At 41.3% G+C, this 14,587-nt stretch overlaps 1 protein-coding gene across 1 annotated transcript in view; it reads right to left on the bottom strand.

The window, feature by feature from the left end:
* Positions 1 to 7,597: 7,597 nt before the first annotated feature.
* PRRX2 (paired related homeobox 2) overlaps positions 7,598 to 14,587 on the bottom strand; it is a 33,505-nt gene continuing 26,515 nt past the window's right edge. The window contains exons 2-4 of the mRNA XM_073640104.1: positions 12,415 to 12,602; positions 11,950 to 12,125; positions 7,598 to 10,771 (exon numbers count right to left, since the gene is read on the bottom strand). Of these exons, the coding sequence (XP_073496205.1) occupies positions 10,621 to 10,771; positions 11,950 to 12,125; positions 12,415 to 12,602 (515 nt within the window). The 3' untranslated portion in view covers positions 7,598 to 10,620. The remainder of the gene's footprint in view (positions 10,772 to 11,949; positions 12,126 to 12,414; positions 12,603 to 14,587) is intronic.

Below are 14,587 nucleotides of genomic sequence, written 5' to 3'. Positions count from 1 at the left end.
TAGGTTGATTTAGATGGGCTTTCTTGAGTACATAAGATCAAGGCAGGTGCCAAGCTTTGGCAAGTGCTGGGGCTGATGGTGTCTGGGGTGCCAACGTTGCCCAGGTTTCTCCTTTTTTGTACATATGCGGCAGATATCGCACTGCGTGCATGGAAAAGGCTTGGGAGTTGAGAGCTGGTGCCATCTGTGTTATGCAGTCGTAATCTGAGTCTAAGGCCATGGCCCCACTATCAGTATTCGGTCAGTATTTTTACTCAGGGGTGGGAGCCAAAACCAGGTGAGGAAAAATCAGAGAAAAGGTATAATAGAAACAAGTCACCAATTCTGCATTTATCACCCACTCCTGGCTTTGGCTCCCACTCCAGAGAAAAAAATACTGACCGCGTACTGATAGTGGGGCCGTGGCATAATTGCTGAGATCTGAGTTAGCTCCGATGCCAGGAGTTTAACCTCTTAGATGCAACTATCCCTTCTGACGCCCATTGCTGGAAGTAATGTCATATCAGTTCTCCAAGATGTCTGGAACAACCTCAATGCTGAGTTCTTTCAAAAACTGTGTGCGAGTGACAAGTACCTAGAAGAATTGGTGAAGGCAAGGGGCAGTCACCAAATACTGATGGGATTTATATTTGTCCTTTATTCATTCACTTTGCATTTTGTAAATTGATTTAAAAAAAACTTTGACACATCTATTTCATAAAGCATTCTTACTCTGCAGCATTTTTTCCACATCTGCCTAAAACTTTTGAATATATATACATATATATATATATATATATATATATTTATATATATATATATATATATATATATATGTATATATATGTATATATATATATATATAAAATGCAACACCAGGAAGTAAAAGTCATGGAATGAGGGAAATCATAAGATAGATAGACATGTTACTGATCTGCTTATGATTAAAAAATGGAGACAAAATTTTCAAAATATCTCGATTTATTCAGACTGGAGTATGAGCCACGTACAGATATCCCGATTTAACAGGCCAAATGAACCCCTGTCCAGATTAAACCCGGGTAATAGTTTGGCCAAGGCCAGAGTATACTCCGGGGGATAAACTGTCCTAGGCCAAACTATACCAGTGGGTGTAAAATAGCTACAATATACCCCTCTATTTTATAAGCCTTTCTAAATTAGACAGATTTTAGATTACATTTTTTAATAACTCAAAACTAACTTAGGCTATGTGCCCATGATGCAGAAATGCTCTGGATTTTTCCTGAGCGTTTCTGCATCTCCCTGGCAGAAAAAACACATGCGGACTGTACATGCGGATTGTACATGCGTTTTCCTGCCAGGGACATGCGGATGTGAAGCGTTCTTCACATGCATTTCCGCGTGTGGGTTGACAAGCGCTTTCCAAGCGATTTTAGCATCACTTGGACAGTGCTTGTCAACTTGGTCACACTATATAAATCCATGCAAACGGCATGGATTTATAAAGTGTGACCTTAAAGAATGGTTAAAAAAAAAAAAATAAATCTATACTTACCTTCTGATGGCCCCCGGAGTCTTTATTCGATCCGTCCTGGCTGCCGGCAGCTCGCGGTACACTACACTGAAGGACCTGCTGTCACATGACTAAATGACGTCACCGCAGGTCCTTCAGTCCACCGCGATCTGCCGACAAGCGAAGACAAAGAGACCGGGGGCCATCAGAAGGTAAATATAATATTTATTTTTTATTTTATTCTTTTTTTCAGAGGTTCTATGGTACCCGGGTCCGGGGGAGAGTCTCCTCTCCTCCAGACCCGGGTACCATCCGCACATTGAAACGCATGGATTCCGCATGTACAGATGCAGTGATGCGGAATCCAAGCGTTCCAATGCAAGTCAATGGCTGCGAAAACACAGCGCTTCCACAAAATAATTGGTAGTGCTGCGTTTTTTTCCGCAATGATATCCTGCAGCGGAAATTTCCGCAGCATGTGCACAGCACATGCGGATTATCATTGGGGAACATGGCAGGCCTTCTACCATGCGTTTTTTTAAGCATTTCTGCAGCGTTTTTGCCGCTGCGGAAACGCTTAAAAAACGCATCGTGGGCACACAGCCTTACACGTAAAGGGAAGGTATTTGTGTTGTTAATCACATGATGAAGATTGATCTTACAATAAATGTGACTAGTAACGGATAACAGTCATTACATCTGAGATTACCCTGTTGTCTATTAAGATAAGTGCTTTTACCTTAGAATACAATTGTAACTTGTTCTTATCATTCACTGGTTTTCTCACCCTGTCTCTGATTGGTTGAAAAGTGTGCAGATCTCTTTCTATCATATTCAGACACACAGATGCTTTTAATGAAACTACTGAGAAGTGCGGTAGGATTCTTTACCTCATTAAATGTTTGTGGAAATCTAATATTTTTACTGATTGATGTTTTTTTGCTTCAAGTAATAAAAGTCTATGTGTTTAGAACTTTAAGATTTAAGTAAGTTATCTTCTCACATAACTTACCTGACAAACCTGAACCCCCAAAAACATGTTGAAAAATTAAGTAATTCTTGTGTATATCACTCAACACTGCTGATATCAAGGGGGATATAATCTGGCATGAGGGGGTATGAAATGGCTTAGGCCAATTTATACCCTGGAGTATAAATTGGCCTAGGCCATAATATACCTGGGGTATAATCAAGCCTAGGCCTCTTTATTCCCGGGTATAGTCTGGACTCGGGATATACTATGACTTGTTACACCGGCACTTACAGCTTTGGCTGCTATTAGTGAGGTTCTTAATGGTTGTCTGACAAAAATGTTCTGCCCCACTGAATGCACTTGAACAAAACATCAAGATCTGCTGCTGGCAGCTCTTGTGTAATCTCTATGCAATGACATCCCAAATGTGCTGGATGGGAGACAAGACTGGAGACACTGCAGCTACGGTATCACTTTTATGCTGTGCAGGCTGCTCACAGTAACACAAGTAACAACATGTGGCCTGGTGTTGCCGTGTTGAAAAATGGCTCCAGGGACACTTTGGAGAAATGGCCGCACCCCTGGTTCCACAACCAAATCAATGTATCTCCGAGCTATTAGTGCTCCTGGAAGGAAGACTAGAGGGGTCCGGCTAAAGTACATTATACTACCCCACTGGTATGATGTTCCCTCGTGAAGGCCTCTTCTTGGTGTTGCCCACGTGGTCTCCAGACCAATCTCGGGCTATCATTGTAACCAAGACAAAAGTGCCACTCATCTCAGAATGCAGGTAATGGAGAAACAAAGACAAATGGAGAAACTTGAAGATCGTGGTTGTCCTGAGGAAGAAGCTTGTACACTTCAAAACGCATTGACTAAATAAACCACTTATACTTGGATTGGCATCCCTCATACTTTCTACATGGCAGCGCAGAATTAACCCATTTGTTTCTCCATTACCTACATTTTCATCCCCTCGTGGGTCTGCAGCAACCTAAGCGTTATTAGTGGTTATGTGCACACAACCTGACCAGGTGAGCACTATCAAGTTATTCTCTCAATATTGTTACCCAGATAAGACCCTATTTTTTGCGCTTTGTGTCTTTCCAGTTCTCCCTTTACTTGACTCAACTCAGAAAAGGATAGACCTCCATCCAGCCTCCATTGCCATCTTTCTTTCCACCACGATAGCAGTGGCATGAGGTAAATAGAACATCTGTAACTGGATGTTTAATTAGTCATAAGCTAATCAACATAGCCCAGATGGGCCATAGTTCTGATTAACCATAACTTTTATAAAGATGGAGCTAAACAACATCCAACGTCATCAGCCGGCCTAGTTGTTTATGGTTTTCTCCTTTGGAGGACCCATCTTTTGCACAGATGATCTATTTTATTTTGATTATCTCTGTGTAATATGTCGCTGTAGGAATTTAAGTTTTGCCAGCATGTTCTGCATGATGTTGGTGACCATTCATGTGAATTGGGGTTGTCTCGGTGAAGGTTATACTGAAGTCATGTACATTTCTGAACAGTAGATGGCGACAGAGTCCTCAGTATGGCAAAGACTTGCTGAGATGGGTTCACTTCAGGCTAATAGGCCCAGATTGTAGTAATTGCACTCAGTCATCACAGCAGCAGTTTTTGGAGCTTGTACCTTTCACCACACACTGTGCACCTTTATGCCTATTCTCATAGTGCTGCTCCCCCCTGTATACTGACACCTTACCCTGCTGGAAGTTCTAGGTTGGATCTTACCGGCATCTCGGCTCTACAGGAGGCATTTCGGCTCTATAGGAGGCATTTCGGCTTTACAGGAGGCATTTCGGCTCTACAGGAGGCCCAATATGTGTGCACTGCCGGCCTAAGTGTGCCTTGTTAAATATATTTTCATGACCTCTGCTTGTGATCGGTGAATTGAAACATTTTTTATTATATTGAGAAACTCAAAAATCTGTCTTGACCCTGCCCTGCTCACATAGCTGAGGTTTTGTTACAGTGTATCAGTGGTGGTAGAAGGGATTGAATTTGAATTATTTGAAATAAAAGTATAATTTAATATTGCAACCCATTAAAGGGGTATTATCATTACATATTGTGCAGGACTTGCTGCTACCATGTATTTAATTTGGGGGCACATACTGTACATTTATTAATTAGACTGGAGCTAGATGGTGACACAAGTTCGCTAGGTGACGCTGCTACATTGCACTGCTATACAAGTGCATGGAGTTGCATTGTGACCCTGTGTGTAGTGCGACAGTGACAAGCAAGTCGCAAGAACTCAAAACGCGTCAGATTTTTTGCAACTTGCTTGTAAAATCTCCAACATGGCCCAAACACGAGTCTTGAATGATATTGGTCTTCTCATATGGGCCAAGAGGACCTTTCCGGCCCATCTAGGGCCTGAGTGTGACTGCAACTCATGCACCCACTATAGTTAGGTCCATGTCTTTCCATAAAACAGCTTCTGTGCCACAAACCCTATCACCACAGTATAGAAAGGGTAACATGTCCAAGATTATAGTTATCTCTGATCTTGGCCGTTGCAGCAGAGTGTCAGCTACAATATACAGCAGACTGCGCTAACTCCTTGCCGCGGTGCTGTATATATACTGAAGATGTTTCCTAGCGGATTGATGATTCTGTCTGTCAGTCTCCACCACTAGAGGGAGCTGAGGATGTTATTGTATACTGTATATAGGTTGCACTCAATAATACAGTATACAATTAACTTCTAGTACACAGCTCCCCCTAATAGGCCACATAAGGCTAAAGTAAATTTACGACCTGTAAAAAAAAAAAGTAATTTAGTATCACAATTTATTTTTCTACAGCAAAGACGCCTTAGTCATATGGAAAAGTAAGAATTTATTATTTTTCGTAATATTATCACAAGACAAAGACCTTCCTTGACAGATACAAAATACAGAAAACAGATAAGCGTGATCCATAATACTGGCTGTTTAATAAAATAAGATGATTTTTTTTTCGCAAACAACAAAAACAGATTTTACGAATAAAAAGCTACTTCATGATGATGGCAATGTGCATTGTGGGGTGCAGTACCTGTCACGGCCTGTGATGGCGCTATTTTAATATGGCTTAGGGTCCAATGGGAATCATTATGTTCAAAACGTTGCCTCTTGCTATGCAGATATGAATCATGCATGGATGTATCCGCAGGAAGCACGGCGATTTCTCCTTCACGTTCATCCATTCAGGAGGGAGAGGGTGAAAGTGGAGCATAGCTTGAGGGAAATGTAAATATTCATGGAAATGACATCCTAATCATATTTGCCATTAAATATATTGCCAGCTTCCGGGTTTATTTCAGAAATGGCGCCTCTCGTCTCTATGGGCAGTGTCTGGTATGGCAGCTCAGCCTCGTTCACATGTCTAGAGACATTCCAATAAGTCAGAATAGTCTGCAGAGAACAAAATCTGGAATCCGCAAGTCAAAAATAAATATATATTTTGCGTTACAATTCTTCATGGCTTTCAAAATCTCCTTGTTGTCAGTGAATAAGAGCATTCTTGTTTAACCCTTTCACACTCCATAGCTTATATGGCTCCACACAGGGTAGGTGTTGGCTGTGTTATACAGCCGGGACCAGCCTCTTAAGGTGCATGCCCACAATGCGTTTTTCAAGCTTTTTTGCTGCGGAATTTGCGCAGCGTAAACACTTGGAAATCCGTCCCCCATGATCCCCAATGACAATCCGCACTTTCAATGCCCATGCTGCGGATTTTTCCGCAGCGTTTCTGATGTGCGGAAAAATCCGCAGCATGTCCATTATTTGTGTGTTTACGCATGCGGATTTGCCTTCTCAATGCATTAAAAAATGCAAGGCAATTCCGCATGTCAAAAATGCTTGAAAAACGCGTGTCAAATTCCGCAAGCGTTTTTCTGGGCAAGGACATGCAGAAATGAAGCGGTAATTTTCTGCTTCATTTCTGCATCCTGGGCACATAGCCTAACAGCAACAATCAGAATTAGCTCTGGTCTTTAACTCCTTAAACACTGCTGTCAATCGCTGATAGCGGCATTTAAGTTGCGCCATGCCATTGGCACATCCGTTCTGACACCCATCGCCCTCTTCTCCCACCTCGCGATGTGATTGTAGGGTGCAGGTTGCTGCCATCTTGGTAGGAAACCATACGGCGTAGGAAACCGTGATTAGTTCTATATATGACAATACTAAAGAATACAGTACAAGTGAGCAAACAATTGCAGGTTCAAGTCTCCTATGGGAGCTCAAAAATAAAGTGTAATGCAGAATTTTTTTTTTTTAAAGAAGCCTAAAAATGTTGAATCACCCAATTTTCCCCATTTTAAAATAAAGAAAAAAAAAAACCTATTCGGTATCGCTAGATCTATAAAAGTTGGACTTAGGAAAATATACAATTATTTAACCCACATGGTAATCGCCGTAAAGAAAAAAAAAATTAAAATGCCAAAATCGCAGTTTCTTGGTCAATAAAAAGTGACCAAAGCATCGTATGTACCCCAAAACGGTACCTTTAAAAAAACATTAGCTCGTTGCGCAAACAGCAAGCCCTCACAAAGCTCTAGTTAAGGGTTTTGGAAAATGGGAACAAAAACCCTTTTTTTTTTAACTACATTCAGATTTATTTATTTTTTAAATTAATCGTACTGATCTGGAGAATCTTAGGTACAATTAACATCTTGAAAACGAAATCCAAAAAACAATGGCAGAGTTTAATTTTTTTTTTTTTCACCCCACTTGGAATTTTTTATGTCTACAGAAAAAAAAAAAAGTTATGGCTCTCGAAAGAAGAAGAGGAAAAAATGAAAAGGCAAAAACGAAAATTTGAATGCCATTCATTGACCACAAACAAAGATCTTAAAACTCAAATGAGCTTGATAGTTCCCACAGCTGAGCGTTTGCTACAATTGCATTCAGTCTCCGTAATCGTCTGTTAAATATATCAGCACATTACTTTTGTCTTAATGATTTTTGCTACAGTGTGTCAGCGCAGGTAAAATGTTTAGCTGACAGCCGATTACCTACATTGTACACCACAGTAGCAAACCCTCAGCTGTGAGAAGTGTTTAGTGTCAAGTTGTAATTTATCACAGATATTTTTCAGAATCTTTTTGTAATCCAGAATACTGGGTAAAGTAATTTTACTTCATATATTTTGTTTATTGATAAATATGAAAATGCATAAATTGAAGAAACTAAATAAGTATGTGACACAATGGAGGAATTCTGGTGTTGTTAATTTGGAATATTGATGGCTCCTTGTCAAGTGCAGACGGAAGAAGTCACCGACCCTTATGGCAGTTTTTACTTCATAACTGCAGTGATCTACAAGCTAGGTTACCCATAGCAACCAATCAGAGTCCACCTTTTATTTTTCCAGTGCAGTTTTGAAAATGAAAGATGAACTCTGATTGGCTGCTTAAGATTTACCTCATGAAGTCTTCTTCAAAGGCAGCCATTTGAAAAGTATTCATCATTGAACGTATTTAGTAACATCACTGAGCTGTGAAGTAGTGAAACCTAATATTCACAGGGTACCTCATGCAAGGCTAATGTAACAAGTTTTATGCAAATTTGTCATGAATTATCATAATCTAAAAGATATTAGTGAAATTCACAGAATGGCAGCCTCTCCTGCACATTATATATATTCATAATAAAAATGGCTTTGTATTAACTGTTTGTTTTTTTTCTAAAATGGCTGCCGAGCTGCTTCCAAGATGTAGAGTCATGTAAAGTTTTACACTGAAAATAGGAATATTGTATTAAAAAGAGCCCTAATAATACTAACAGGGGGTGTGCAATGGCTCCTCAGCACCCTTATAGTGAGTAAGGAGTTTGCTTGGCATGGAAATCAGCATATCCCTGATTGTTCATGGAGCGTGTCATGTGATTTCTGACTAGAAGCTAAGTGAGACACAGGACTTGGTGTACAGCACGCTTATCTACAATTTTGACTTTAGGGGCCCATGCAACTTATGCCATGGCTCCCACTAAATTGGTATTATTGTGGTATATAAAGAGATCTGTCTTTAAAAGAGGAGTCGGTGTGAAAATTCATATTAAGGAGTGTCCATGAAGGGCACTCCATATTACACCCAAAAATGGTGCCTCACTCCTAGTACTGAGTTACACCCTATCCTGGGGGGTAGATCATGGTGCTTTATTATACTTCCTCGTCTAATCCTTGTAGGACAGGAGAGTATTGTTGTCCCAAACCTTCACCAATTCCCATTGCAACCTCCATAGAGAGGGCGCCCTGTGCACATTGCCCATTATTTGCTACCTCTATAGAGGGGGCACCCTGTGCACATTGCCCATTATTTGCTACCTCTATAGAGGGGGCACAGTGTGCACATTGCCCGTTATTTTCTGCCTCTATAGAGGGGGCACCCTGCGCACATTGCCTGTTATTTGCTACCTCTATAGAGGGGGCATCCTGTGCACATTGCCCGTTAAATGCTACCTCTATAGAGGGGGAATCCTGTGCACATTGCCCATTATTTGTACCTCTTTAGAGGGGGCACCCTGTGCACATTGCCCGTTATTTGCTACCTCTGTAGAGGGGGCATCCTGTGCACATTGCCCATTATTTGCTACCTCTATAGAGGGGGCATCCTGTGCACATTGCTCATTATTTGCTACCTCTTTAGAGGGGGAACCCTGTGCACATTGCTCATTATTTGCTACCCCTATAGAAGAGGCATCCTGTGCACATTGCCACTTATTTGCAAACTCCATAGAGGGGGTATCCTGTGCATATTGCCCATTATTTCCAAACTCTATAGAGGGGGCATCCTGTGCACATTGCCTGTTATTTACAAACTCTATAGAGGGGGCACCCTGTGCACATTGCCTGTTATTTGCAACCTCTATAGATGGGGCACCCTTTGCACATTACTCATTATTTGCTACCACCATAGAGGGGGCATCCTGTGCACATTGCCCGTTATTTGCTACCACCATAGAGGGGGGCACCCTGTGCACATTGCCTGTTGTTTGCAACCTCTATAGAGGGGGAACCCTGTGCACACTGCTCATTATTTGCTACCCCTATAGAGGGGGCACCCTGTGCACATTGCCTGTTATTTGCAACCTCTATAGAGGGGGCATCCTGTGCACATTACTCATTATTTGCTACCTTGCTACCCCTATAGAAGGGGCATCCTGTACACTTTGCACGTTATTTGCAATCTCTATACACAGGGCACCCTGTGCACATTGCCCGTTATTTCCAACCTCTATAGAGGGGGCACCCTGTTCACATTGGCGGTTATTTGCTACCTCTATAGAGAGGGGGCATCCTCTGCACATTGCTCTTTATTTGCTACCTCTATAGAGGGGCCACCCTCTGCACATTGCCCGTTATTTGCAACCTCTATAGAGGGGGCATCCTGTGCACATTGCCCGTTATTTGCTACCTCTATTAAGGGGGCATCATGCGCTGTTGGAAAAAGGAATAAGACAAAATTGAGGTTGGTGTACCTTTTCCTTGGTCTTCGCAATAGTCATGGGGGCAACCACTATGCCATGTATACCCTCATGAACTCTACAGTTTCAGTAAAATTTCAATGAACAGTGATACAAGGTGGTTATATTTGAGATACCAGATATCATTAGTTATGAAAAATAGGAGTAAAAAGTAAGATTCAACCATCTTCCCTATCCAAAGTGTGTACATTGTCTGCCCCAAGGTCACAGAATATTGTATAAAATGATATATTTACAAGCACAGTATGTATCTACATATATACAGTGCGTACCGATGACATCGAGACACAGGGAAAGCACAGATAACAGAGAATTAATGAGGAAGGTTGAACAAGATAGGTAAAAATTCTGATTACTGATAAGAAAGTCTAAAGTATAAAATATCTACAGTCACAAAAAAAAAAGTGTCAAGAGTCCCGTCCACGTGGTCAATGTCTGGACCTTAGACGTTCCTGTCAAAGATGTACGACACAAGAGCAGACAAGCGACCATTCTCTGGACGTTGGTCATATTGTCACATAGAGCACAGCATCTTCTTGTGGTAACAGGAGCTGTAAAATGGAGCCACGTGATATTTTCGTTGGTGGCCATGGGCTCTTATGTGGCGTGTCCAGCACACCTTGTGCCTCGTGGCTGGCTTAGTTATAGTTTTTGGTCTATCTAACCAGGGTTCAGTTGACAGTGGACACCTGGCTGTGGTGCAGACTGAACTCCTTGGCTTTAAGACGTAGGCTGGCGATGCTGTCGGCCATATTAACTCCTTGGGTAGGCAGTGTTGTAGGAGCAGAGGTGGTGTTTGGGTTATAAGGCGGCAAACTGGCACTGATGGAATTCAAAGAAAAGAGAAAAAAAGAGATTTCAGTCATGAATGCATATGTTTTCAAAATTCATATTAGTTGAAAATTCATGATTTTGATACATGGCGAATAAGCCTCCTTACCTTGACGTGCCAGAGCTGGTGTGTCACTCTCCATAAGGAGAAAAGCTACCCCTTAGACCTCAGTCCAGAGCCTCTCATCTAGCCAAATCAGTTCTCATACTTTGCACTGACGAGGGCCAACAGCCCGAAACACCGTAAATCGAGATTCTGATTTGGCTTTTATCCTAAGTCATATTGCACGACTCGTTAAAGGGTTGATTGTGACTTGTAGGATTGCTACTTCCAATAGGTGGCGCTATAGAGTACAAGTCCTCTTTTTCTCTGAAGAGGCAATTTGCATGATAACTTTTGAGAAAACTAATGCTAAAAACTAACAAAATAATGATTCAAAATGTATTCTGGAGCTTCTAAATACAATATTTCACCCACAACTTTCTCGCGGTTGCTCAAAGGCATGACTGGAGGGTGTGTAGAGGTAGCAATCTCACTCCATCACTGGTGTTTGAGGAGGCCCAAAGGGCTCCCTGCCACATGAAAAGACATGGGCAATGTTACATATTTTGATTTTGATCCCAGAAGCTTCAAGTTTTATGCCCATGTTGCTTGTATTGACACTTGACTTAGAAGCCTAAAGTGACCATTCTTTCCTATGTTATTCTTCCTATTAACTCTCAGTTCAGAAACTCTTTGACCACTTAATTTAAGAAACTGGTGGTATCTCCAAGATATCCTCTACAATTTGTTCTTCAGCTTTAGCTACCTAGCTTTAAAATTCTATGCCCATATTGCCCGTATCAACAATATGACTCAGGAACCTAAAGTGACCACTCTTTGAGACATATCAGAAGATAGTTTGGGTGGGAGATCACCACCACTCACTAGAATGAAAGTTCCCACAGTATTATTCCTACTGGCTTTCAGTTCAACCTCTAGGTTTAAGCAACTGGTGGGGTATTTCCAAGATGACCTCTACCAACATGTTGAAGGATGTATAGAAGGTGAAACCCAATTTAAAATAAAGGGTTTTCTAAAATGAAGTTCTCCTTAGCAAAAGTGCCTCCCACCACACAATTTTAGCTACTCAGTTATTCCTAATTTTCAGAATTCCGGGTTATGTTACCTGTAGCTGTTTGAGTTCCAAGACAGGAATTCTGGTGCCAGGCTGGTTGGTCGGGGGCTGATCTGCTGCTCTACAATGGGGTCTTGACTGTATGATTTCAGGAGAGAAGAAGACCGGCTGGCCAGCATAGCTCTCTCATTCCTACGGAATTTGGCTCGCCTATTCTGAAACCAAACCTGTGAAAAGAAATGGAAAACATAGCAACATCTAGGACTAGCACAGCAATCCACTACCACACCGGACTGATCAGAACTTGAGTGAAGTAGTATCACTCAATATAATGATGTTCATTGAATATTATGGGCCATAGGTAGTACCACTATGTTATGGGCCATAGGTAGTACCACTTGCCTACTGGAGGATCCTTTGCTGGGCTACAATGACCCAGTAGATGTAAAGTATGTAAACCCTTCCCTTTTCATAAATCTTTTCTATTAATGATTTTAATCAATTTTGAGCACTGACCTGTACTCTGGCTTCGCTCAGGTTAACCCGTCTCGCCAAATCCTCTCGTACAAAGGCATCAGGATAGTGAGTTCTCTCAAACACTCTCTCTAGGGCTTGCAATTGGCTGCTATTGAAAGTTGTCCTGTTCCTTCTCTGCTTCTTTTTAATCCGAGCACTCTTCGCACATCCTGAGATGGAGCTTTCACCTGATAAAGCAATGCAATAGAGATGAAAGAAGCGATTCAATACAACTCAAAGTCATGTTTAATCTTTAGGAATTTGCTAATACCGGTGAATTTACACAATACAGTTCATCCAAATCCCCTAAATCACTGCTATTTTACACATTTTAGAAGATTGTAGCTACCAGAGATGGGCTTTCCCATAATGCCCTGCAGCTATCTCTTTACATGGTATAGCACAGCCTATCAGGAGGGACTATCATAGCCTATATAAAGGCAGGAGCAGGATATGCAGCAGTCATTTTATGGTGAATCTGACTTTTGAGAGGACATTACAGCTCCCACAGGGAGAGAAAGCCAAAAAATCACTGAAGAATCTGTACAATCAGTGTGCGACAGAACCTCAGTGAAGAAGATAAGGGTGTGAGAGAATAAGAGAACGATACAGATTTAATTTATAGCGAGATAGGAGTGTAACTGTTTGTGAGGCAGGAGAGTCACTGTCTGTGAGGCAGGAGAGTCACTGTGAAGCAGGAGAGTCACTGTCTGTGAGGCAGGAGAGTCACTGTCTGCGAGGCAGGATAATCACCGTGAGGCGGGAGTCACTGTGAGACAGGAGAGTAAGTGTCTGTGATATAGGAGAGTCCCTGTGAGGCAGGAGAATCCCTGTGAGGCAGGAGAGTAAGTGTCGGTGATGTAGGAGAGTCACTGTGAGGCAGGAGAGTCACTGTGAGACAGGAGAGTAAGTGTCTGTGATGCAGGAGAGTAAGTGTCGGTGATGTAGGAGAGTCACTGTGAGGCAGGAGAGTCACTGTGAGACAGGAGAGTAAGTGTCTGTGATGCAGGAGAGTCATTGTGAGGCAGGAGAGTCACCGTGAGGCAGGAGAGTCACTGTGAGGCAGGAGAGTAAGTGTCTGTGATGTAGGAGAGTCACTGTGAGGCAGAAGAGTGTCTGTGATGAAGGAGAGTCACTGTGAGGTAGGAGAGTCAATGTGAGGCAGGAGAGTAAGTGTCTGATGCAGGCGAGTCACTGAGGCAGGAGAGTTACTGCGAGTCAGGAGAGTGTCTGAAATGCAGGAGAGTCACTGTCTGTGTTGCAAAGTTAAGAAGCAGCTGCACATAATTCACAGCTGCTACTGCTGCTTGCTTGATCAGTGTGGTTATAGTGCGGCTGTAGTTCAATCACATACATGTATTTTTTAGGGCAATTGAAGGCTTTGGAGTACTTTCAATTGGTGGCAAATGGAATCGTTGTGAATCAAATTTCCTGGCAAAAATTTGGCAAATCTGGCAAGTTCAAATATCAAGAATGTGCTCATTACTACAACGCAACCTATCAAGAATGGCTGTGAACCGTGGTAAACTATAATACATTTTCCAAGCAATCCTTTCAATAAATACAAATGAAATAATAGAAAAAAAATCCTATGACAGATTTTTTTTAAATAAGTGAATAAATAATAATTTTGAGGTGTAACTATTTAACCTATAATTATTTTTATTTATAATTTTGAATTATTGTTTACATTTTTAAAATATTTTTTAGTTTTTTTTTATTCTTTTTTTACCTATTTTTTTTTTCAAATTATATGTGAAGTCATAAAAAGTTTATTAACAGTGTAAACTCAACCTTGCCCTATATATGTAGGTCATATTGCATACAATTTTCCTCCAAAATTAAATCAAGCTAATTTATTTTCTTTCCACCAGCAGGGGGCAGCCGTTTTGGCTTTGTACATGTCACATTCTTATGTAACGGACATTAATTTTCTTTGTTTCAAATACAAGAAAAAGAATTACTATGAAACTTGAGCTGTAGCCCGAGTATATTAATTTCCTGTAATATGGCTCAGCACGATATACAAAGCAAACCAAGCTTGCCCTGCCCTCAGATGACATTCCTATTACTGAACTGTTACAATGCCTTTGTTACTTCCATAAATTGTTTTTCTGAGATTATGTTGTGCTGATCATGTATACAAGTCATCAGATGTTCAGTACACCATGTA

Source organism: Phyllobates terribilis, unplaced genomic scaffold, assembly GCF_046119375.1.
Source record: "Phyllobates terribilis strain yellow unplaced genomic scaffold, ASM4611937v1 Scaffold_7__3_contigs__length_470593459, whole genome shotgun sequence".
Taxonomy (NCBI): Eukaryota; Metazoa; Chordata; class Amphibia; order Anura; family Dendrobatidae; genus Phyllobates; species Phyllobates terribilis.
Note: the sequence above shows the minus strand (reverse complement) of the source record. Positions and strands in the feature narration are given on the sequence as shown.